The sequence below is a fragment of the Adelges cooleyi genome, unplaced genomic scaffold (genome assembly GCF_023614345.1).
Source record: "Adelges cooleyi isolate 19-005CV unplaced genomic scaffold, UGA_ACOO_1.1 ACOO_flye_CR_arks_rails_tigmint_CR_PRNA_2, whole genome shotgun sequence".
NCBI classification, from domain to species: domain Eukaryota; kingdom Metazoa; phylum Arthropoda; class Insecta; order Hemiptera; family Adelgidae; genus Adelges; species Adelges cooleyi.
The window spans coordinates 10,514,364-10,538,912 of record NW_026095860.1 but is presented as its reverse complement, the minus strand read 5'-3'; the positions used below and the strand labels follow the sequence as shown (position 1 = coordinate 10,538,912).

The following is a 24,549-nucleotide window of genomic DNA, read 5'->3' as shown; positions in this document are numbered from 1 at the left end:
GAAAAAGTATTTATAATTCAAAATGTTCAAAAAAAATGATAAAAACGACTAGTTTTATAAGTATTAATAATAAAGTTATATGTTAATTTACACAATATTAAATTTAATCATGTTTGATACCTAATTACTTTTATTTTAAATAAAAACGCAATTATAAATTAATGTTTTTCGGAAAAAACGAAAATAAATTTAAATATCTGAATTTTTCCTTAAATTAGGGAAAATTAGTTTTGTATTCTTAAATTTTCCTGGAAAATTACCGTTATTTTGATCCCTAGATAATTTAGTTATTAAAATCCGATTGGCCTTGTTAAAGCTGATTATTATTTAAAAGAAGCCTTTACAGTGCAACAAAATCTTTTTCACCAATGCATTTTTAAAATAAAAGTCTTATTTATTACTTTTTGCAGAGTGCAGTTATCTATACGACTTTAAGACTGGAAATAGTAAAAAAAAAAATTGGAAAGAATGAATTGGACTTTAAAAAACTACATAAAACAGTTAAAAATGTTAGTCAGTTTTTTTTATGATTAGGATTTTTTGTTTGAACAAACTTTGATTTTAACCTATTTCACTTGTAATACAACAGTATGAATTATTTAAAATTGACAGAAGGCCTCACATGTACATATTTGTCTACTTTGCGCGTTCAGGTACATTGTTACCGACCGCGTTATTAACCATAATGGCCAAAAAGGTTGTGTAAATAATATAGTATCTCAAACAAATATCGTTTGTCGACGGACATTAAACAAGCCATCATTTCCTATGCATAACAGCTATATATTTTTATATTATACAGCAGTAACCCTTGCCCGGCGACAATAACAAATTACGGCTTTTCGGTTGACTTTTCGTCGGCACCTGCACGGGATCCGCCACTAATTCCACGTACAACCGGTGTGATAAAAAAAAATTAAAAAACCCAGTATATTATTCTCTTTAGTCCCGTTAAGCCCGTATTTAGATAATAACACAGCTAGTGTGATGTAGGTAGGTATATATCGTTATGACATTATTTGCACACCCACATGCGCCCACTGACGGGTGACTTATCTTCTTTACGTTTGTATAACTCTTCACTAAGCTCATATTCCGAAAATGAGACGTTAATTTACAACGACCACTCGCCAAACAAATAGTATAAACCAGCTACCTAACCAACAGGGCGATGTCACGACCAGTCGATTATGCTCTTAAATTTTGTAATAATCGACAACATGCACATAACGGTTTGGTACGAATAAAGTCATACATAATACATTGGAAAGTCGAACGAGATAAAAAATTTAAAAAAAGTGACATAAACCCCTATTAAAGAGCCACGTCAAATCGACAAAAAGAAAATGTCCAACACCAAATCACCATTTAAAAAAAAAAAAAAAAAGGCACTTACTCGTTTTTCCTTGTACCGTTCAAATGTGGTGGACGATGGTAAACATATCAAACACACAGCGAATTAATTATACCGTTATTAAATGTAATTTTATTGTTTTTAATTTGTATTATAGGAAAATAAGAGGTGATCAATATAGAAAACACTAACGCTAGTTAGTCAAGAAAATAAAGGTACACAACATTTCGAATTTCGTATTGGTTCGTAAAAATGTATTGGAAAAAAAACAAGTTCATAATTGTAAATATAGCAGAGTATTATTTGTAAATATCAAACTCTTTTTTTTTTTTAGCGACGGTGAGAAAGTTTTGTTAAGTCGAAGTCACTTGTACCTAAATTACCGTATCCTACTACCTATATATTCAGCCAAAGCATTACATTCGGAGGTAGAATAAAAACACAATTATATAGGTATGATTTTTATATTATACAAAAATACTATGTTCTAAGGTTATCCTAACATTTGGAAACGACACGAGGACTGACGTTGGAAACTCGTTACATCTGAAGTGTATAGTAATAACCATCGACTCTGATGGTTACTATTTTTTACAACAACATAATAATAAGATGCACACGTACACAATATCATTATTATGGTCAATATGTACTGTCAGCTTATACAAGTTTATTTTTCTATGCTCTAGACCGTTCTATTTTCGACCATAAAAATCATCCAAATCACAAAAATTTGCATTTTATTCAAATTTTCTAGACCGTCCAATTTACACACACAAATAATAATATTGTTATTATTCTATTTTTTAACTTGTTTTTTTTTTCTATTTAAAAGATTATAATATATTTATACTGTTATTTTTGAAGCGGCAACGTGATTCCTTTGTTGCACCTTAAAGGTAATAATATGTAGAAAAAAAACTACCGTCTTCTAACTAGGTTTTGGGCTTCTAATATGATGGCGATCCATCAATATAGGAATACACTACATTAACATAATTATGAGTCTACTTACATTATGCGTACAAGATTATTGGAATTTCATGTTATTTAAATACCCATGTATATTTTAACGCGCAATGCACTAAATTCACAATAATTATTAATAATCTTAAAGTAACAATCTTGAGAAAAAAATGTTTTCAAGCTCTTTAAATCAACTCTCCTTATAAATAATTAACCCGTTTTCAAAGTTTTTTTAAAATTAATTATTCCTACCTGCTAATACGTGTGGTCTTTTTTTATACCTATACCTAACTTACCTTAACCCGTGAGAATTTAATTATATTAAACAAGTTCGGGAAAGTTTGAACCATCCGATACTTGTCTTAACTAATGACATCAACTCACTCCTTGTTCAGTCTCATAGTTCCCGGAAGCTTCAGCTATGATCTCTCCGAGTTACTGATTAGTTAAAAATTACCTTCCCAGTAAAATAATAAAGAAATTATATTTTATGAAAATTATTTTTAGAAATTTTGTCCTACTAAAAATCGCAATTAAAAATTTCAAAAATAATTATTAAAATTCGAAAAATACATTTTTTTATGAAACGCACTATTTACATTTGTTATACATGTCAATAATATTTTTTTTTTAAACTTCTCAATTCTCATTACCTAGTCGTTATAATAAACAAAAAAAAGGTAGATGTGGGGTAGTGTTTCTTTAAAAGCATCCAAGAACTAAAGACATTTAATTTTAATTTTAAAGCTCTTATAACCAACGAATAGACTATTCATTGGTGTTGAGCACAAAGACTACTTGCCAGCTACCACTTTAAGTATAGTAGTGTTATAAATGCATAAGATAATCTATTCTATACATTTTATAACAGCCATAATAAATTATTTCATGTAAATTGTTATTTAATTGAATTTAAACAATTATAATTATATACTTTATACAGTTGATCATAATTAACGGTTAACCATTAGTTTACTATTATAATTATAAAATTAAATTAACATATATTAACAGACATATTATATTTGTAGCCACAGGTCAAATATTATCGTATTTAAAAATTTGGTATTTTTCTTATAAGTAAAATTATGATTGTAATGCAAAAAAAAAAACGAATGTTCGTAATCAATAAATACACCTAATTCGTGCAGTCTATATATCTATTTGAAGCCAAAATGGAAATACTTGTTAAATAATTTCATAAACATTAAAATTTTGTTTTCATTTTGTGAATACACATAATATGTTAATAATCTGTTAGCAAAATATTATAAAATGTTTATTATATTGCTGATTACATTACTTGCAATTAATTTTTCGAGTACGATTTCAAACATCAACATTTTTCTTTTCATTAATTAAGACGCGTAATAACATATTTAGTTATTTAAAACTATATAAATTATGTCATCTAATACGTAAATAACAACTACAATATTAGTTGAAATTAACCATTAAATAACCATAATTTTATAATGTACAAGAGGATGTGGCTGATAAGTACAAAACCAATTATATTCTCATTCATAATTTAATGTTATAATTTACCAAAATGACCTAGTATTCAATAATATAGCGAATTAGGATTTGAATGAACCATAAAATAACATAATTTAATAGAATATAAAATGAAATAAATATTATAATGTGATATCACTGAGTTGGTGAAAACGGGGTAGGATGTAATATTTTTGACTGCATTTCTTTGATTAACGGTACTGTATAAGCGACGCATTCGTCCCATCCAGGTGACCTCCAGGCCGCTTCTCTAGTTTGAGTACGAACTTCTAAATTTTTATAGCCTGAAAACATTGTAAAATAAATCGTTTTGACTTAAATAGAAAACAAATTTTTTCAAAAATACTTACACCAAAAATGATGAACATTATAAAGTCGGCCAACTTGAGAAAAAAAGCCAGCAAATGGCTCATCGTTTGATCGACGATGATTTATAGCTCGTGCCCAATTATTGCCCCATTCAATCATTGTTCCTGGTTTTAAACTGTAACTACGAATTTCGTATATGTTGGAGCCAGATTTTAGTTCAATCGCAGGCCAAAAACTGAAAGCTAACATATACTGCAAATGTCTTGATCGTAAATACCCACCACATTCTCTACGTAGTTTTTCAAATTCCTTAAAGAACATTATTTATAATTATAGTATAATATAACAACCGTAAAACTCAATTCTAAATTTCAAAGCTACTGAACTTCTTACTTTGTTACAAAAAAGAATTTCTTTGGTTTTGTCTATCGCAGCATAACCTCCTTTGTACTTCCACAAATGAACATATTGATCGAGATCACCAACATGAACCGACCACGAACCGACTAATTCATATTTTATACCCGACGTTTTTTTACATAATTCTACCACTTTTTCGCTGTAAAAGTTATCATTTTTCATATAATTCAAACATTTAACATCAATATTTAATGTATTATCAATTATCATGAATAGTTGAATTCATGCCTTACTAATTTTTGATATAACCGTCTACAGAGTCTGGTCGAACATTATGTGTCTGTAATTCATAAACAACTTCCTTGTCAGACAGCATACGGGAATGTTGTTCTTTAGTAGGTTCTATCCGTCTGACGAGTAATTTTTTCAACCAACCCTCATTGTTGTTGGCATCTGAATCTTTTAATACTACAGTGCTTCGAGTGAAACACCTTTGTTTTCGAAAAAACATATTTTAGTTGATATATATATATATATATATATATATAGAGATTTATTTCGTTATTAAATTGTCATAATATTTTTTGTTGTAACGGCCTCACCTGATATGTGATGAAATAGATAGTTGTTTGGTGCATATAATAGCATGTTTTGCTATTGAATTAAACATTTTTGTGTAAGGATACAAAACAAAAACAATCGAATAACTTAAATAAACATAACACACTGACGCCTTAATAAATAGAAAACAAATTAATTAAGCATGTACTTCGATCTGACAGTACCGGCTCCCCTCTGCCAAACTATCAAAGATAATATCTATTTACTGTTATCACCAAGCCGCTGTTATTTGATTTTAAAAGTGATAAGGGACAAGGGTCAATATTATTAATACAACCGACCACGGTCAAGTGCCTCGATACTTATCTCTTTCATGTTTTCCCTAAATTGTTCTACTCTTGTCTTATAGCCTATTATTATTAGAATTAAAAATACGAATGTAATAATTCAATATATTATTATTGTGCACCAATATAATTTAAAGCCAGCAATGTGGTGGCAAGGTTACAGAAATTGAAGCTTTAGAAATTGAAAAACTGAAAGTGATAAAATTACTTTGAAATAAACGCTTCGATTCAATAGTAAAAACAAAAAATACAATGTATTAATTATAAGGACGTATAAATCATTTTTAAATAAAAAAAGTGTTAATAGTAGTAGATAAAATCACTTTCAAATAAACGCTTCGATGCGAATTTGTGGATAGTAAGCTCAAACCAGCACAATAAGAAAGTATTTAAGTGAGTTGCAGTGTCGATAGATTAGCATCGAAACGTTAATTTTAAGTGATTTTATCACTTTCAGTTATAGTAATTCTTGAGGACCTGTGACCTCTCCGTCCCCACTGCATTGGTATTTTTATATTTAAGGTGTAATTATCATAACCAACACATTTTGTATTTATCGTATTATCTTTTGCTTAGTTTAGAATGTACATACGTTTTAAAGTAAAATATTCAATTATTTTTTGTTCGTTATTATTTTTTTATGATACATAGGGCATATCTGTTTAAAAAAATTGTCTACGATTTCTGAAGAATTTGTTGCTGCATAGGCTTACAGCAGATGTTCTTTTAATATTTATTTTCAGACTTTAGGTCCTGTACTAACTACTACACATTTGTTGTAAGATAAACATATTATTGTTTTCGGTCTGAGTTATAATCAGTTGTGCGGTAATTGTTCTCGTCGTTTTCCATGTGTTGTTTTTACTTCTGTTTTAATAAACGTTACTTAAAGTTATAATATTTTAGTTACAGATACAACACCTAAATACATAATAGATGCTGAGAAACTAAAAAAAGGTAGTTTCGCTATATTGAACTAGATTCTAAAACCAAAATACAAACATGTGATGTTTCCACGATTTATTCGTAACAATCGTACACGAAATGAACTTTATTCGGCCAAACATTTTTACAAACAATAATAATAAAAAAAAATAAGCAATATACATTCCAAGTATAAAATGAGATTAACATTTTCCAATTTTATGCAGCACAAACTGTAGTCTGTACCTTATTGCAATGCAAGCAAATGTACTATTTGCTTTAGTATAATATTCAACTTCTGTGGTATTTTACTTTAACTTTAAATACCTACGAAAATTAAAAATACATTTAGTGTTTCCGTTATAAAAAAAAAAACTATAAGAAATCTTAAATATAAATTAAAAAAACATAATTTTGTTTTTAAGAGCAATGTTGTTTATTAATATGTCAGTGTCTACAAGTGCATAAAAAAAATCTTGTGAAAAAATGTAATGATAATAAAATTGTTTTTAATAAAATGGTAAGTTTTGATTCCTTGATTTTTTTGTTATTTTTAAAAAAAGTAAAATTGAGTCGGTATACATTTTGCTTATTCGTTTTTCGAATGACTGTAAGTTGGATGACAATATCAGTTTTGGTGCTTTACTAAGACACTAAAATTATTTTCAATAAAGCTTAAAATGTGTATAACATGCTACAAATGCCTTACATTGTTCAAAATAAGAATAAGTTTGCTATGTTAATGAGATATTATTAAATAAAATTGTGTGTTTAGTTGAAAAATTATTTAAAAACTCATTCGTAGTGAATAAAGTTAAACGCTTTAGATCAACAATTAAAAATACTTATACCAATATAAGTACTTCAAAATAAAAATAAAATAGAAAAAACAAGTTTTTGATTTTTTTTTTTTATGTTTTAGATTCTCTAGGAGGTTAACCAACCTTGATTCCATTAACACATAAAACATGAAAAATAGATTTTTCTAAAAAAGCATCAGATATTTTATTCACGTGGATAGTAATCTAAACATTAAACACAACTTTTTTTAAATTACAAAACAATCAACGAATCAAAACTTAACATTTAATTAAACATTTTTTTAACATAATTTTATTATTATTACATTTTTTTACTAAATTGTTTTTATGTACCTGTAGACACTGACATAATAATGAAAAACATTGCTTTTAAAAACAAAATGGTGCTTTTTAAATTTATATTTTAGATATTTTCTTATAGGTTTTTTTTCAAACGGAAATACTAAATGCATTTTAAATTTTCGGGTTTAAAGTTAAAGTAAAATACCAAGGAAGTTGAATACTATACTAAAACAAACAGTACATTTGTTTACATTACAAAGATAGTTTGTGCTGCTTACAATTTAAAAATATTTATCTCATTTTGTATGTGAAGTGTATATTGTTTTTTGGTTTTAGAATCTAGTTCAGTACAGCGAAACTTTAAACCTAACCTTCTTAACTAAGCAATAAGATAATAAACGAAGTAGGTATCTATAAATGTTCTTTCTGTGTAATAACAAATTTGAAAAAAAATCCTCGTCTTCAATATCATTAAAAATTGTATAGTTATTATTAGTATATTTGTAAAAATTAATACATGTAAATAGAGTTTATGATTAGAATTGTGTTAAACTAAATCGCGCATATGTGTTCCTAAATGTTATCGACGAAATTACATATAGTATTAAATCATTAATATTTAATCCAACATGTTATAGATAATTAATAGTATGTATAGGTAACTATAATAATATATCACTATTCACTATAATAGTGATATAATAATTGTGTCTTACTGTTGATTAACCTTACTATACGTACCCTACTACTTAAGGTAATTTTTTGCTGGCCGATTCTGTTACCACAGCATCAAGACAATATTCAGAAAAATACTTAACAGTCCAATGGGCTCGTTTAAAAACTTTGGTCGCCAAAAGTAAAACAAAAATAGCATCTCGCTGCTCTGCATGGTAGCTAAAATGATATCATTTGTTGGGATAATGTTTATTGTTTATTGTACAATATTCAAAGTAAACCTATGTTAACTAATTAAACATAACACGAAAAACGAATAAGAAGTGTGATCAATAAGTGGCTGCTTTTATCAAGCAGTTCATGATTTTTTTTGTTTTTCTTAGCTTACACTCTTTATGTAGCCTTTATGTGTCTTATGTGCCTGAAGTTTTCTCATTATTTTAAATGCCTACACAGCAATACACATATAAAGTATGTGTAGTATTCAAAGTTATAAAACATAAGGGATATACTATTATTAAGTTTCATTCAATGAGGCAACATAAATAATTGACTGTATGTTTTCACACAATGTTTTCCGAAGCAGACTAAGATTTGAGCAGTTGCCGCCACCACTGCCGCCGCCGCGTCACACCGCATGTGTTTTAAAGTCGCCGCTAGGATCGCCACAAACTGGCACTAATAACTACTAAAATTTGACTAAAACATGTCTCAGAATATGCAAATTTCTGAGAAACTGAGTGGTTTTAGCGCATACTTGCCTATTAACAAAATTAAAGATGAAGAGTTTATCTACATATTAACATAGGTTTTTTTCGATAAAATGTTTTAAAACGAAGATATACGCTATTGAAAAATGAAAACTTCAAAGATCTATAACTCGGTTCCTAGTAACATAATCGAAAAAAACCTCTGTTATTATGTAGATAAACTCTTAATCTTTAATTTTGTTCATTAGCAAGTATACGCTAAACCCACTCGGTTTCCTAGAAAATCGCATATCCTGAGACATGTTTTACGCGCCGAAAAAAAGTGGTGTGACACCCTCTTAATTGATCATTATAGTTGCTTGCGTTCAGTACTACAGTCCTGATGGTTTCAATATTTAGTAAATAACTTAAAACAAAAATTCATTAAATAATCTACGTGATTCAAATTAAAAGCTAGAAGTGCATAAGTTGCATTTGATCCGGTCGCCGGTCGGTATTAAAAGTGACGGATTACAACAAACGATTTACAATGCAAATTTTACGCCTATGGTAAAATGAGAATCACGGCCTAAGAAGATATCTTCGTAATTTTGTAAACAAATTTATGAAATGTGATGTTTTCACCCATCGTTAGTACGTATAACTTATAACCAACTGTCGGTTTCCTTAGGTACCCACACATCACTATTAGTGATGTAAGTCATATTTGCCTAACTTAACCTTAATGTTTACAAATAACAGTTAACTGTTTAGATTTTCTAGTATTTATATTTTATTTCTAATACGGAATACCATTTAGATTTTTGAAATCAATCGTTTAGTTGCTAGTTTTTTTCATTCCATTACGATTTGGTACCTTTTTTTTTTTTAAATTAACTATAGTTTATACAAACACAATAATGGTTTTCATTCATGTTATGTAAGCGACTTATTTGGTTATTATGGTTTAAATCTAATGATTTATCCATATTATTAAAAGTTACACAGACATTTAAGAATGGAAGGTAAAAATCAATTAACTATGTTGTGTCGTTCTCTTTAAGCCTCGTTTATTTGAAAACACATTTGCGTAACTGTATTTCAGTCTATACATATTTCTCCAATTTAGTAAGGTTAAACAACATTAGGACACAATTATTGTAGATATAAATTATATACATACTATTAACTATCTATAAATGGTTTATTATTATAAGTATTTTAGTCAGTAACGCCAAAAACATACAAACACGTTTTAGTTGAGTTCTAATCATAAACTCTATTTACAAATATTAATTTTGATTTTTTTTTTTTACTTATGTACAATTTTTAATAATATATATGGTTCTTCATGATATTATTAAAAACGAAGATTTTTTTGTCATTACTCATTGATCTTAAAATATACAGATAAACGGTGCTGACTGCTGTGCACAAGAATGACTACAGATTTTATGTGGGATGTCTATTGTAAAAATAGGTACTATTGCTATAGTTTATGGACTGGCGGATGGTAAACTATGACCGTTGAGGTGGGTACCCCACATAAAATTGGTTACTGGTCTTGTGTATGGCACTGCTAATCTGTGTATTATAAAACCAATTGGTTTTGTTTATAATTTTTAAAATAAAAACATTTAATAATTTATACATAAAAAAACGGAATACAGAAATTAAGAATGTAAATAAAATTAAAAATCCTAACCTGTCAATTAAGTGTATTAAAACAAAAAGCGTTAACATAAAAAGTTGTGGTATTATATAATTATAATAATAAACATTGTTTGGAAGACATAAAATAAATATACTTAAAAAAAACAATTAAATAATCATAATCATACAAAGTCTATAAATTATCACAGTCATAAACTTATTGCACATTTAAAAAATATAAATTATACATCTTAACATTCAGCCGAAATAGCGGTATAAGTATTTATAATTTTGTACCTGGAAAATTGCATATAAAGTTTTCTAAACCAAATGTACTGAGAAGTATGAGCTTGCATTGCTCTCTGCAATAAATAAAAACATAATGTATTTTAACAAGTAAAAATAACATACAATTTGTATTATATATTTTAATACTGACGTTGACGCAATCTTGTTCCGCTGCTGTTAGTATATACTTCATATCAGAAGTCCTACTGAATAATCGGTCGATACATTTAACATACTTGCGAACTATATTAACTGAATCTAACGTGTACGAACGACAGTCTGTTTATTGATTATTTAATGAACAAACAAAATAAATTAATAATTATTGTTAAACTATTATAAATATTTGAGTTAAACTAGTCATATACTTACAACTTGGAAGCATATTGTGGCACATTAAATGAATAATTGCCATGTAAATAGATACGTGATTACGATGACCGCTCACACCGTAGTTATCAAACGTTAATATGATATTAATATCTAATTGTTCTACGTGTTCAGCAATCTTATCAGATAAAATGCTTGTTTCCCAATAAGCATTTGGGTCATCCAAAAATTGACTATTTCTATAGTAGACACCGTCAATACAAGTTACGCTATAAATACTTATGAAGTAAAAATATGTATTGTAAAATATTTACTTGCAAAGGACAATATTTCCTTCGTTTATTCCGAGAATCTCACAACTTTTGTAAAGTTCTGTTTTGCGGACTTGACCTTGACCTTCGTAATCGCCTAATAATGAAAAAAAATGTAATTACAACTTTTGTATTTTTATTTTTCTATTTATAAACAAAAATGAATGAACACTTTGTGTACACGTTGGCACAGATTAAGTACTTAATCTGTAATATCTAAATAATTAATAATTGTTGTTTATTTGTTTAGAACTATTGCAGAGTCTGAAGAGCTAGGAATATATATGATTGCAGCAAGAAGACAGCAACATTTTGAACATAAACTCTGCAATTATTCTGAAACATCAGTGGAAATCTGAATAGGACTGTTGGCTAGGCTGAAGCGACCGTGATTAGTTTAATTAGTGGATTCTAACGACTAGGCCATCCGTTCAGTTAAATAATTTCCGATCACTTGAAAAAGCTACCTTTAATAACTCTAAAGGATCATTTTGAAATTTAATATATTGCCTGAAAAGCTTAACAGGCGATCATACATTTACTTTACTGGATATCGTTTTTTCCCCCTCCATATTATAGTGTTTTTTACGCTGATTACGAGTCAGAATCAGGCGGACTTTTCTAGTTCAAAAGTTAGAGCTATTTGAGCTCTAACTTTGAAGTTTTCCCCATATAACAGTAGGCAATGGGCAGGGCGGCCGTGCCATGTGGCGGCAACAGCTAGTGGCTAAAGCGACAATGCGTGGTCCATTTTTCTTCGGCCCTTTTTTGAGGGGTAAGTTGAGGCCTAGATATGGTTAAATTAGGTCGCTGACCTTTTCCAAAGCCTGCCGCTAAGGGGGGCTACGGTCGTTTTGCGCAACAATATTCTTAGTAGCTGCAACTTTTAAAAGAGGTGAGTCCGCTAATTTCTGAATTCAGACTCGTAATCAGTGTAAAAAAACACTATGATACGGCAAAAAAAAAGGCATGCGGTAAAGTAAATTTTTTTTAAAAATAAAACTTAAGTGAGCAACGGTTATCAATTTTATAGTCAAGAATATGTATTTATTAAACCTCTATTAGGATCCTAAAGCGTTCTCTGTAATTAGTCCGGGTAATGGCGGTGTTGAAAGGACGAGATCAAAATCCAAAAAAATATAAGTAAAAGAAAATAGTATTATGGTTAAAATAACAAGTTAAAACATTAGTTTTTATTAATGTTATTAATGTTAATTACTGTTTTATACAACAGTATAATGGTAATAATATAAAAATCCATAAAAAAGTAAAATATACAATGAAACCTGTCTAGCATAGATCCTGAAGAAACTGTTTAATGAGACCATATACACATTTTGTCTTGCACAGTTTTCCGGTTTATTCAGGATCTGTCTTGGTCGGGTTTTACATTATAATTAGCTTGAGTTCATTCTTAAACGAATATCTACTTACCGACAGACAGGCACATCAAGTACAATCGTACACCGTCGATTTTCGACAATTTTTGTATAGTAGGTCCGAAAAACATACACTCGTCATCGGGATGTGCTGTAATCAGCAAAACTCTATGTTTCTCGTTAACCAAATCGATCATTTTCCATTTACTGGATGCTCTCAAGTACGTCCAAACAAATGCAACGACAAGAACCGACGCTGTCATCAATACGGCAGAATTGAAATTAAAAGTTTCAACCAACTGTGACATTATATCTATTGAATAAATACATCAATACTCGACGATCGTCGAAAAAGTTCTTCATTAGAACTCGGATGACAGTTTATGTTTAAAAAATCAAATCAAAACGTATTGTAATATTCTATAAATTCCTCTTATTATATTTTTATTTTACTTGTAATATGCGATGACAAGGTAAAAGTTATAGCTAGTAGCTACACTTTTAGGTTTGGCTGAGTGGACTGTTGTGAAGATTTTTTTTATCAATAATAGCTGTTTACATTCTTATCTTCATTTTTCCATGTAATCACATTAAATAAGTAACATTTCTCTTGCAACGACATACGGCCTGATGGTCTAGGGGTATGATTCTCGCTTCGGGTGCGAGAGGTCCCGGGTTCAAATCCCGGTCAGGCCCGTTAATTTTTGCATTGTTTTCCGTTGACTATTACAATTTATCAGAGATTTAAGTATTATACACCAGAGTTGCAAAACTTTAAATTAGAATGGTCCAAATGTCTAAATATTTAGATCTAACAAATTGTTTTACAATGCAACTCAATAAAAGTCAACGACCCAAAAAATAAAATTTATTTTCAGAAGAACACTTCTGGATTTTAATAAAAAAAAAGTGTTAAAGTTTTTCCATTTTTGGTATAAAAAATTATCTTTTATGTAATATTTCTGATCATAGACTTGTTACATGAAAAAATTGAACTAGTGGTTTAAACAATATTGTTAGTTCACAAAAAAAACAAAAAAAATCATTGTAAAACAGTATCTTCTTAGCAACTAAAAAAAAATAACTTTTTATCTGTAAACATAAATAAATATACATATATGATTTATTAAGGATTAGCATAGATTTTAGTTATTAAACCTTTAAAAATAATAATAAATATAAATGATCAAAAACAAAATATATGCAGGTACAAGGCATTAATTTTACAGGTACAAAAAAAAATCTATATGTACCAAAACATTCTGAATAAAACAAAGTGTGTGCTATTTTGTCATAAAATAAAATTTCAAAATCTGAAGTTAATTTTTTAAAAAAATGTGGAACCTCATTTTTGGTATTGTAATTTTTTTTTACTAACGCTTTTGTTTTGTCGTGTTGTTCGCTTAAAAACTTCCACTTCATCACTTTCACTGTCTTCGTTCATTTTAGATTTGAGGACTCTTTTTATAGTACTATTTCTAGTTGTACGAGCTGGTTCCTCTTCTTCATTGCTTCCAACATCATCTTTCTCTTTTTCTTCTTCTTCACTGTTGTCGACCATAAGGCGTCTTTTGACTGTAGTCCGACATCTAGCACTTCGTTTAGTCACAGTTTGAGAAGGTTCTTCGACATCCGTTTCCAGATTAGTACGATTCTTTATTGGATTCTTTTTAACTGTATTACAACCTATTTTTTTAAATAAAAAATATACATCAAATAAATATTGTAAAATTTATATTTTAGATTATAAAATTTATTAAGTTATTTAATTTTAATACAATTTTCTTAAAATGTTTTGTAAACATTTATGCAGTTTATATTATACAATATTGTATTTAAATTGATATAATTACGTTTTACTGGTGTTTTTTGTGATAGTGGAACGACCATATTTTCGTCAATTACTATTTTTTCAATCTTGTCAGAAAGTTCGTTTAAAATGTCTTTGGTCGTAGGTTTTGCCATTCTGGAATTATTGCTGATGAGGATATTAAAATTATTGTAAACCAAAGGATTTTTCAACTTTTCACTGTAATGAGATATGTTGTCCAAGAGCTTAGTCAAGCTTTTGTCTGAATATTTAATAAACATCAAACAAAACGATAAGTAAGAAGCTTGGATATCGTGTGTAGACTCTTTTAGTCGCAAGCATAATTTTTCGACTAATGATTCAAGTTGACGTTCCTTAGTGATAAAGGGAAGTAAAATTCTAGAAAAAAATTATAAAAAAAAAATTATGAGGAAAATGTATTAAGTCTTGAACGTACTTCATAATAGTTTGAAAATCATTTTCTGGTAATAGATCGTCTGGATTTGAAAGTATTGATATAATGTCCGATAAAACGTTATACAAAGAATTTCCCTTTTCAGATATAACTCCAAAAAATTGTTTTGTAATTTCTAGAATTAAATATATATTATATTATTACACACAAGTATTATGAAATGATTTACTTTTTTTACCACTATTAAAAACATACGTTTGATTTTTTCGTCTTCATCCACCAGTAACTTAGCAATACCAGCAATTTGTCCTCTGACTTTGATCATTTCTTGACGTATTAGATCGACGATAGTAAGTAAAGCAGTGTATCGTACCTTGACACAATCGTCTTTTAATCTAACAAAATTATAAAAATGAAACATCTTTAAATATTTATTTATAAATATGAATTCATATGTTTAGTAAATGTATGTACCGAGCATAAAGCCTATCGGTATAAGGTTCCATCAAATTAGGATGCTTGAAAACTAACGAGCCAAATCCAATGACAAGGTCAATACGTGTAGCCGAATCTTCCGACTTTTCCATGAGATCCATAAACATCTAACAGCATGTTAGAAATAATTATTGAACAAAAAGTAAATAATTTAATGTCGGATATATATGTTGTATCGTGACAAAATTTTTTCGTCACAAATATTGTATTTAAATGTATTATGTACCTGTAAATTTTTTTGACAGAACGAACCCGAGACCAACATAAATTTAATCAGCGTTATCATTGAGTTACACTTTAAATTTTGATGTTCTGAATTACATGCATTTAATACATGTTTTCTAAAAAAAAACAATATTAATATAATATTATTTAGCTATAAATCAATGTTTTTAAAAGTCTTACGAAAAATGAGATAACATTCCATTCCCTGTAATTAGCTGTTTATCGCAAATCTGACGAATTTGTTCATTGATAGCTTCAACTTCGGCCGCTTCCGAATCATGAATACTCTATATGATAAACATTATATATTGGAAAACCTCAAAATATTTTTTTTTTTATAAAAACTAAAAGATTATTTTACTTCGTCTTCTTTGGTTTCTTTAGATTTTGTTTTTTTTGATTGATACTTTACCCTTACGCAACAAATTAACTCCTTAGAAACGTAATTTTCCAAATGGTTACACTGCCTATAATTACATAATTAACAATAAATATTTAATGATGTGGGTTCCTCCATGTCACATTCCTATCACATTAGTATAGTGGTAAAAAAATACATACAAATTATTGACAATATACGTGTTATTTAGACAGAGATACTAAAATTTTACTTACTGTAAAGCAGTGTGTCCGACAACAAATATATACTTAGCCAATAAGTCGGCATCTAAGTCAATAGTTTGTTCTTCTTGACCTAAAAAATTAAAGAAAATTAATTAAATTGAACAAACTTTGAAAAGTATGTTGGAAATTGAGAGGAATGTGTAGAATAAAAATAATAACATTAAATTTGAATACCTTGACTTAGGTTTTTCATAATGTCATATAATTTAATTAACAACAATTTACATGTTACGTCTGGTTTTACGGTCAACTGAAAAATAATATTATTAATATTGATTATTTCAAAATATTAATAACAAAACAAACTTTATATATTATATTAATAGCATTGGAAGCGACATCGTTGAATAAATCCACGCCGCAATCGGTAAAACTTTTTTGACACGCTTTTAATATTTTGACAACCAATTCGTGATTGTTTGGTAGTCTAAAATGAACAATGTAGAACGTTGAATATTTATACATTAACTTATATATTATTTCATTTCATCATCATCAATACCTTTTGAATTCTTCTTTGCCAATATTTTCTAAAATTTGACAAGTATATATAAATAGCTGATAATTGTCGTTTAAACCATACTGAATGCAATTTTCAAGATTTCCTTTTGCAATACAAGGTTTTGCACTAAAATATAATAATGATCAATTGACATCAGTAAACATATTTTTTTTTTTAAAATTAAATCAATCTTTAATTAATACCTGGCAAACATAGAAATAAGTAGAGCGGCAACAACTCGATCTTCCCGAGGTATAGAGATGGACTTAGTGAACCATGCCCACAACAGCATGATACAATCATCGTCTATTGTTTTATTTTTAACCCATTCGTACAATAACATTTTAAATGCTTTTCTATTTGTTACATTTAAAGTTTTCACTAAATTCAAAAGTTTTTTCATAATCTAAAAACAGAAATACACTTTTAAAGAAAAGTATTAACAAAGTATTTATTTTTAATAAATATCACTAAAAACTTACAATTTGCGGCTGATTAGTGGACGTCTCGTTATCTTCTTCGATATTTAAGTATATTGTTTTGTAAGAGTTCATCATAGCCTCCTTTATATTTGATTCGTTTGAATATATCAATGTGATCATTGCATCAATCCCTAACTGAGCGTGTGGTACGCCAAACTGATGAGCGGTCGTAAAGAAATCTATAGCCTCTAAACATTCGGATGTAGTATTGCCTAACATCAATTGACTGATAGTTGTCAATGATTTTTTTATGGTACTTAAATATGCTGCACAGTCCTGAAATTGGAAAGATTTTGAAAATCAAAAGTCCAATCAGTCAAATTAATATAGTTTAGTTAAACAAAAAAGTAGTTTTTTTTTATTAAAAAAATTACTTGATTTACTCAAGATTAAATATTCAGCTTAAATAATTTTACTTTTTGTAGTTTTAGTGTAAAATGCAAATACACTGACCGTGAACAAATTTGCAATGCTCTCGCCAATAAAAGGCAACTTTCCACCAACATTTTTGAAAAACATTGTACGTAACACTCTTATCTTATATGAATAAATAAGAAATTTAATTGATTTTGGTTTAAAAAAAATATATCAAAGAACAATAATACAGTGAACCCTATCCATATCTATTCTAGTCTTCACTGTTTCTTATTTTGGGAAGTTTAACTTAATGACACTTTAAAGTTAAAGTTAGTTTAATTTAAAATAAATGGTTCAATTTAGATTTTTCGTCAGTATCACGCTCACTAATAAATACAAATAAAAATGATGAATTACATGAAGATACGTGATCTTGGCCTCAGCAGAATATATTTTGCTGCTCAATTCTTCAGGAGTCATTTGTTCAAAGTTTTCAAAACTACAATTGGATATTGAACTTTTATTCCACCAAATATTTTTCATGCACAAAAAAAACTGTTCTGTAAATGAATTATTATCGTTTGGCAATCTGAAATATTTAAGTAGAATTATAACATGACTCAATAAATTAATTAATAGCTCAATACATTATTTTTAATATTATATCAACGCCTATTGCGAAAAATTAAATGTTCCATTTGCCTCGCAAAAAACTGAAAGTAATAAATAAGGTACTATTGATATTTATTACATAGTAAACGTTGAAATAAAATATTCATATGGTGTATTGACCGGGATTAGGACTTTATAGCTAACAATGCCTATTCGGTCGCCTGGGTGGGCGCATCACCGCATGGCATTTCTGCCATGCATAGCGGGGGGTTAATGGTATGGGTCGCCGCTAAAAATCCCGGGTGGTCACCCATCCGGGATCAAGCAGCAACGGACAAAGCTTAACCTCAGGTGCCACGCGGCAGCTGAGGTGTCCACTGCGCCACACCACGCCACAGTGAAATATACTGTAAAATTAAGTTTTCCTTAGCAACTGAATTGCACTGTTTCCAAAGGCTAATGGAACAGATTATTACTTTGTAACAGTCGCCAATATAATATAACTAATTTTATCAGACACTTTTTTTTTTCCAATGGGATATTATACCTAGAATGAATAAACTGGAAATGCAAAAAAAAAACCATTATACATACTTAAACAGCGGTTGATCTTTGAACGTTTCTCTAGCACGTAATAACAATTTTAAAGCGACTTTGAATTTTCGAAGGGTTATATAACTTTTAATTCTCATCAAAACTTCACTTAAGGGCATATCCTCCAGCGGCTCGAAGCTTTTAAACGAATTTATATTGCGCCCTAAATAAATTTTAATTTTATTTCTTTAATTAAAATGGATATTGACATATTTATCTTTTTATTTCTATATACCTTCAAGTTTTTTCTCCAAATACATTTTCAACTGGGGTTCAATTGTTGGCCACAATTCATCTTTAGAAAGTCCGCCATCAGTTTTCTCCTCTAGTACTTCTTTCATTTTGTCTAACGTATGGTTTTCTATTTCTAATTTTTCCATCAAATTTTTTTCTGTAAACTATAAATTCAAAATGAAATATCAATATTCAATATCAATCATGTTAGGTACATATTTTTTTGAAAAATTAAAAGTACAATAATAATTTATTTATTACATCTGAACTGTAAGGATTTAGTCGAATTAATGTTTTAGTCAAATTAATTGCGCTTTTGGTAACATAAGAACTTTTGTCGCTGAGTTTTTCTTCTGCACAATTCAGAATTTCTTTGTACATTTGTTTTGGCAAACAGTCAGCATTTATTATGGCCGTAAGTAGCTGTAAAGCCTAAAACAATTGATTAGTATATAAATGACAAACCAATTGTTTAAAAGAGTAAATTTTATTACCTTGGATCTCACGTAAGCATTGATGTCAAGTAAATGGTCTTGTATTATTGATAAATAATCGTCTCGTGTTTTACGTCCTAATTCGTCCAATTCGTCATTATTCAAAACATGAATTATGAGTTCTTTTAATACGCTGAGAACACAAATTCTCATAGTGTAGGGCTGTTAAAAAAAAACACCATATAAACATCTGAAATATATAAACGAGTCATAACTTACATCAGATTCCAAGCATGGCAACATATGTTCAATGTTGGACAAAAGTAATTCCGGGCTGTGTTTGGCGATTTCCACAAGAAATGCGCAACAAGACTTGCCTCCTGTTATTTCTTGAGAGTTGGTTTCTTTGATGCCTTCAACAACTCCCGTTTCTGCTATTTCTTTTACAATTAATTCGATTAAAGATGATCGGTTATTACCAGATTCGACAACTTCTAACACTACTTTTGCCATAGGCAATGCTAAATGTTCATACATTTTTAACAACTAGAATAAACATTAAATTAGAAATTAAAAATTACCTCATTAAACAAAAGTTGAATACTATTTACTTGAACTGCTTTGACTTTAAAATGTTGAGAATGATCGTAATTTGTAATTAGTAAAATTAATATCTGCATTACACTGTCCCTAAGAGGTTTGGTACGTACAAAAGCTATGCTTGGATTTTCTAATTGAGAATAGCAACAGGAAGCTAAATACCTGATAAAAATTTACAAAATATAGATTTTAACAATAACTATAAAAAATCATTCTTATAACTTACGATACAAATGTATGATCTATATATGGAGGGTCGTACAATTGAGTAATGTCATTTGTAATAATGGAAAAAATTGCTTTAAATCCAATACTCATTTCTTCTTCCCAATTCCAATCATAATCAGAAGTGTGTTTTTGAATCATGTCTTGTTTTTTATTTCGACCCTAAATATAAAAATTTAAGTTGAAATAATTTTGGTAAATCAATTAGCACTATAATTCAGAATTCAGTAAAAAACACAAGTCAGTACCGTAAATGACCGCGACGCACGAATCAACAGTATTTGTCAGCTGCTCGGCGGCCAGTCATGTCCCTACCTACGAGTTCCGAAATCGCTCGAGTCGGCACAAATTATTTCAGCTTAAGACTATGATGTAGAGGGGGAAGTCATGCGCGAGAAAAACGAGTTTCGGACAGCCGCCGTAAGCGTTCTCTCGTGGCACATAGTATATAATATCTAAGAGCAATAAGGTGAGAGCTGTATTTGCTATAAGAATTTTATAGGGACAGAGAGGAGAGATATCATAAATGTGTGCACTTGAAAAAGCAAAATGTATAAATATGACTGTAGTTCAGGTAACATATAAAATAAGTAACTGGTTTCCAGATCATTGAGAAATTTTAACTAAATAAGTGTTATAATTTTTAAAAAATATCTTTACTTAAAAACATACTTTTGTTTCCAACAGTAATAATTTGTAATCAGTTTCAATTTTTGCATTAAAACTATTCACAAATTCTACAAACAAATAAACAGTCATCTTTATAATGTTTACATATTGTTGTTTCATATCCGTTTGAATGTCTTCAATATTTCCATAATTAAATAAAAATGATGCAATAATATTTAAACCTGAAATATATAAAACAACAAGTAGTTTAAAAAATATAATAAAGCTAATAAATATCAATCAATTTTAAAATGACATCAATTACTACATTTCTATGAAGTGATTTTGTTTTGTAAGAAAAAAACTCACATTGGATTAATATTTCAACCCGTTTTGAAATATTTAAAAATTATTTAGTATCAAAATCCTCAGTTAGTCCCAATTTAATAAAAAAAATATTTAAAAACAATATAACTAAATTAACTATTATAAAAAGTAAACTGAAGGAAAACACAAAAAAAAAAGTGCTATTACCTATGTGAAAAACTATATTATATATGAAGGGCTGCGGGGAAAAAAAGATCAATGTCAATTTTTTTTGAAAATAAAATTTTGGTATCAAATTATTTGTATTGATGTATTGTATCTTTTATGCCCTCGAACCAGGGAAAAAAACAGATAAGTCGAGAGTAACGATCCCCGGAAGTTTAGGCATAAAGGCAAAATGTATTACATTTTGAAATTAAAAGACATGATTTTCTCAGAATGTTAAAAAATTGACATTGATCGTTTTTCCCCGCAGCCCTTCATATAATTATTCGTTACGGTCCAAGTGGACAAATGGCCAATGTAAGCACTAATCATGGTGTGTACCATGGTCTATTTTGTTCAGCCATGTGAATAATTATACACAATGACCAGACATTATATACAACGGCCAGTACTAAAGGTGCCAAGTGAACAAAATAGTTTTTATTGTAATTATTGTAATTATTAAGTTTTTATGATTAATATGTAACATGATTTAAGTTAGTTTTATTTTTTAAACTATTAATTTATTTAACAAATTTTATTGTGAAATATCAAGAGAGTGATTTTAAAGTGTCATACTTCAGTTTTGAAAATGTTTGTTTAAATTGTAAAAAGTTTGATTAGTTTTCAAGTTAGAATGAAATATTAAAATTTTCCATGCTAATCAAATGAAAAAAAAAACATAAGGAAATATTGAAAGTTAAGGATCTGAAATTCTAGGAATTTTTTTATTGAATATGCAAATATCAATTGGAAGGGGGATAAGTAAACAAAAGTATTTTTTAGATAGTCCAATTTATAAACAATAATGAAGTGAGTAATTTTTATCAGTAAAAAACTAAGGAAATAAAATTATTGACGGGTCCTCATTGGAAGGAGAGTCTACAATATGCCGTATATTATATTTATTAAAAAAAAGTGGCCACCAGCAAAGCTAGATAAGTCCAACAATTGGCTGATGATTATGTACTTGTAGGTGGGGGGATATGGGACTTTAAGGACAAACAAATCATATCTTAAATATGTTCTCTGCACCCATTTATTGATCATAAAATCATAAAGAATCAACTCAAAAGAGTCAACTCCAGTAAGGATCTGACAAGGGCACAGTAGAGAATTTTCAGACACAAACAGTTTAAATTCACAGGCAATCTGTTGGACCAAATCATGAGTTTTAAGTGCTTTAGCAATGTGCATTGAGAACTTACAATTTTTGAAAAACAGAAGTCAAGTTTACAGACCTAATCAACAGCGTGTGGGACCGTTAATGATTTAGTTAAACTGGCACTTTTATATATTATATTATACTACTTACTTTTAACAAGTATTTCGTCATAAACATAATGTAAATCTCTGTATTCAAGCTGATCAACATATTCAATAACGGAAAACAATTTATCGAAATTGTTTAAAACGAAAACTGCTCCATCTACATTTAATTCGTTTTTACATGCTGAAATAAAATAATTAAATATTATTACGATTTAAAAATACATGTAATTAATAAAATACTTACATTTTATGGCTGGTTTAAGTTCTTTTGGTTTCAGCAATTTGTCAACTCTATATTCTGTGTTTGACGGCGTACGCAATTTATTTCGATCGGTATAAATGAAAAACTCTTTACAAGCCATTGTGGTAATGTATTGGACAATTTTAAACAAATACTATAACTCCCGCAAAACAATGTACAGCTAGTGAAATACCAAATATTTAAAGCATAAGCTGAATGCGAACAGTGAAATAGAAAAATCCATCAATGAAAAAATTAAATTTATTGAATGCAAAAAAGCCGTTTATTGTTTATTATCATTATAACCGCCATTGTCTTATCAGCATTTATATTTCACTTATCTACAAAAACCGCAGTTGAGGATATATGGTTGCCACAGATATATATAATAAATACTATTATATATATCTATGATGGTTGCCCAGTTCGTGACGCTCTCTCTGTTAGTTGAATTTTGCTATTACCAAATCATTTAGACATATTAGCGCGCCTTATAGTATACTTTTGTGGCCGCTTAAATATTGCCCATTGGGCAACCATATTCTTTAATCGTGACTAAAACCATCATAACACAAACGCGTATCAGCAACTCTTGTTACTGTTCTTAACAATTTAGTTATTCATTTTCTCTCGTAAAAAATGTACTGTCGTCTAGATAAACCGGCATTAATTTTGCTGTTATCAAAAACTTCTGACATACCTGTGTTTTTGTTGTTTATGATCCAAACAACGTTATCAAATAGTGTAAAAATTACTCTTTGGTTTTTAAACCGTGGTCGTACATATTATTTCTTCTGACTTCTCTTGACATTATATTTCGCTGCCGGCTGCCGGACCCAGCCTCCCAGGGCAGGTTGACAACGACCCACTGCCGCTGCCCAAAATCGCTAATGGCAAATTGCGTATTCTGTTAAAGTGGGTTAGTGACAGTGGTTACACGAATTGTAGAGATTTTTTTAAGTCGAGTAGTTAAGAGGTCTCGAGAAAACGAAGCGGTGTAAACTAAAAAGTGAAGCATGTCGCAGATAAATAACCATTATTGGCATACCTAAATTTGTCGAATAGGTTATAACTGGTACGGCAAAAGGTGTGAAACTAAAGAGAACCTCAGTCACTTCTGAATCTAAATCATAGGATAATTCAAACACGAATAATATGATGTTACATATTCATAAGAAATAATTAGAATATCTTGAGCTAAGGTTCAGATAAAATTTGGCAACGGAATTTTTTTGTGCTAAAAGACTTACTAAATCACAAAAAAATTAAACTACCTAGTAAAATTAAAATTTGTAGTCGTTTTGGTAGGTGCTTAATTTGTACGTTTGTAGTCTATTTCTTTAGAAATCAGATTCAGGTGTTGTTTATCATAAATTGAGTATATGTATCAATTTGTATTTTGTATCATAATCATAATTTAAATTATGATAATGTAGTTAAACATTGAGGTTATCGTTTGAATTTGTCCGCTCTAAACATTGATAGTAAATTTGTTTGAAATACATAGCGTTGAAAATTAG

At 28.9% G+C, this 24,549-nt stretch overlaps 3 protein-coding genes and 1 non-coding gene across 4 annotated transcripts; 1 reads left to right on the top strand and 3 right to left on the bottom strand.

The window, feature by feature from the left end:
• Positions 1–3,832: 3,832 nt before the first annotated feature.
• On the bottom strand, positions 3,833–5,316 carry LOC126833300 (protein NipSnap). Its single transcript, XM_050564555.1, has 5 exons — positions 5,110–5,316; positions 4,801–4,998; positions 4,541–4,706; positions 4,189–4,456; positions 3,833–4,122 (listed from the first exon to the last, which is right to left on the bottom strand). Exons 1-5 carry the CDS (start codon positions 5,175–5,177, stop codon positions 3,974–3,976), a joined length of 849 nt encoding a protein of 282 aa, XP_050420512.1. The 5' UTR covers positions 5,178–5,316; the 3' UTR covers positions 3,833–3,973.
• Positions 5,317–9,859: 4,543 nt separating this feature from the next.
• LOC126833301 (N-acetylglucosaminyl-phosphatidylinositol de-N-acetylase) lies at positions 9,860–13,290 on the bottom strand. Its single transcript, XM_050564556.1, has 5 exons — positions 12,823–13,290; positions 11,392–11,485; positions 11,120–11,316; positions 10,899–11,026; positions 9,860–10,821 (listed from the first exon to the last, which is right to left on the bottom strand). The coding sequence occupies exons 1-5, from the start codon at positions 13,073–13,075 to the stop codon at positions 10,711–10,713; spliced, it is 783 nt and encodes a 260-aa protein (XP_050420513.1). The 5' UTR covers positions 13,076–13,290; the 3' UTR covers positions 9,860–10,710.
• A 101-nt stretch (positions 13,291–13,391) lies between these two features.
• Positions 13,392–13,463, top strand: Trnap-cgg (transfer RNA proline (anticodon CGG)). Its single transcript has one exon. It is a non-coding gene; the product is annotated as a tRNA-Pro (tRNA).
• Positions 13,464–13,872: 409 nt separating this feature from the next.
• LOC126833299 (condensin complex subunit 1) lies at positions 13,873–23,315 on the bottom strand. Its single transcript, XM_050564554.1, has 25 exons — positions 23,033–23,315; positions 22,832–22,969; positions 21,049–21,227; positions 20,378–20,538; positions 20,163–20,313; positions 19,831–20,097; positions 19,612–19,773; positions 19,379–19,549; positions 19,119–19,281; positions 18,884–19,046; positions 18,095–18,266; positions 17,321–17,596; positions 17,042–17,244; positions 16,839–16,964; positions 16,643–16,763; positions 16,511–16,586; positions 16,328–16,406; positions 16,074–16,179; positions 15,893–15,999; positions 15,714–15,828; positions 15,467–15,594; positions 15,248–15,387; positions 15,035–15,167; positions 14,621–14,976; positions 13,873–14,453 (listed from the first exon to the last, which is right to left on the bottom strand). The coding sequence occupies exons 1-25, from the start codon at positions 23,148–23,150 to the stop codon at positions 14,113–14,115; spliced, it is 4,152 nt and encodes a 1,383-aa protein (XP_050420511.1). The 5' UTR covers positions 23,151–23,315; the 3' UTR covers positions 13,873–14,112.
• Between the last annotated feature and the right edge of the window lie 1,234 nt (positions 23,316–24,549).

Excerpts from the sequence above, each read along its gene's own strand:
- LOC126833300 (XM_050564555.1), bottom strand. The coding sequence starts at position 5,177 with ATGTTTAATTCAATAGCAAAACATGCTATTATATGCACCAAACAACTA. Across the intron at positions 4,707-4,800 it reads GACGGTTATATCAAAAATTA|CGAAAAAGTGGTAGAATTAT; the intron begins GTAAGGCATGAA and ends TAACTTTTACAG. Across the intron at positions 4,457-4,540 it reads AAATTCTTTTTTGTAACAAA|GAATTTGAAAAACTACGTAG; the intron begins GTAAGAAGTTCA and ends ATGTTCTTTAAG.
- LOC126833301 (XM_050564556.1), bottom strand. The coding sequence starts at position 13,075 with ATGTCACAGTTGGTTGAAACTTTTAATTTCAATTCTGCCGTATTGATG. Across the intron at positions 11,486-12,822 it reads CTTGATGTGCCTGTCTGTCG|GCGATTACGAAGGTCAAGGT; the intron begins GTAAGTAGATAT and ends TTTCATTATTAG. Across the intron at positions 11,317-11,391 it reads GGAAATATTGTCCTTTGCAA|AAATAGTCAATTTTTGGATG; the intron begins GTAAATATTTTA and ends TGTCTACTATAG.
- LOC126833299 (XM_050564554.1), bottom strand. The coding sequence starts at position 23,150 with ATGGCTTGTAAAGAGTTTTTCATTTATACCGATCGAAATAAATTGCGT. Across the intron at positions 16,587-16,642 it reads CTATTAATATAATATATAAA|TTGACCGTAAAACCAGACGT; the intron begins GTTTGTTTTGTT and ends ATTATTTTTCAG. Across the intron at positions 16,407-16,510 it reads TATGAAAAACCTAAGTCAAG|GTCAAGAAGAACAAACTATT; the intron begins GTATTCAAATTT and ends TTAATTTTTTAG.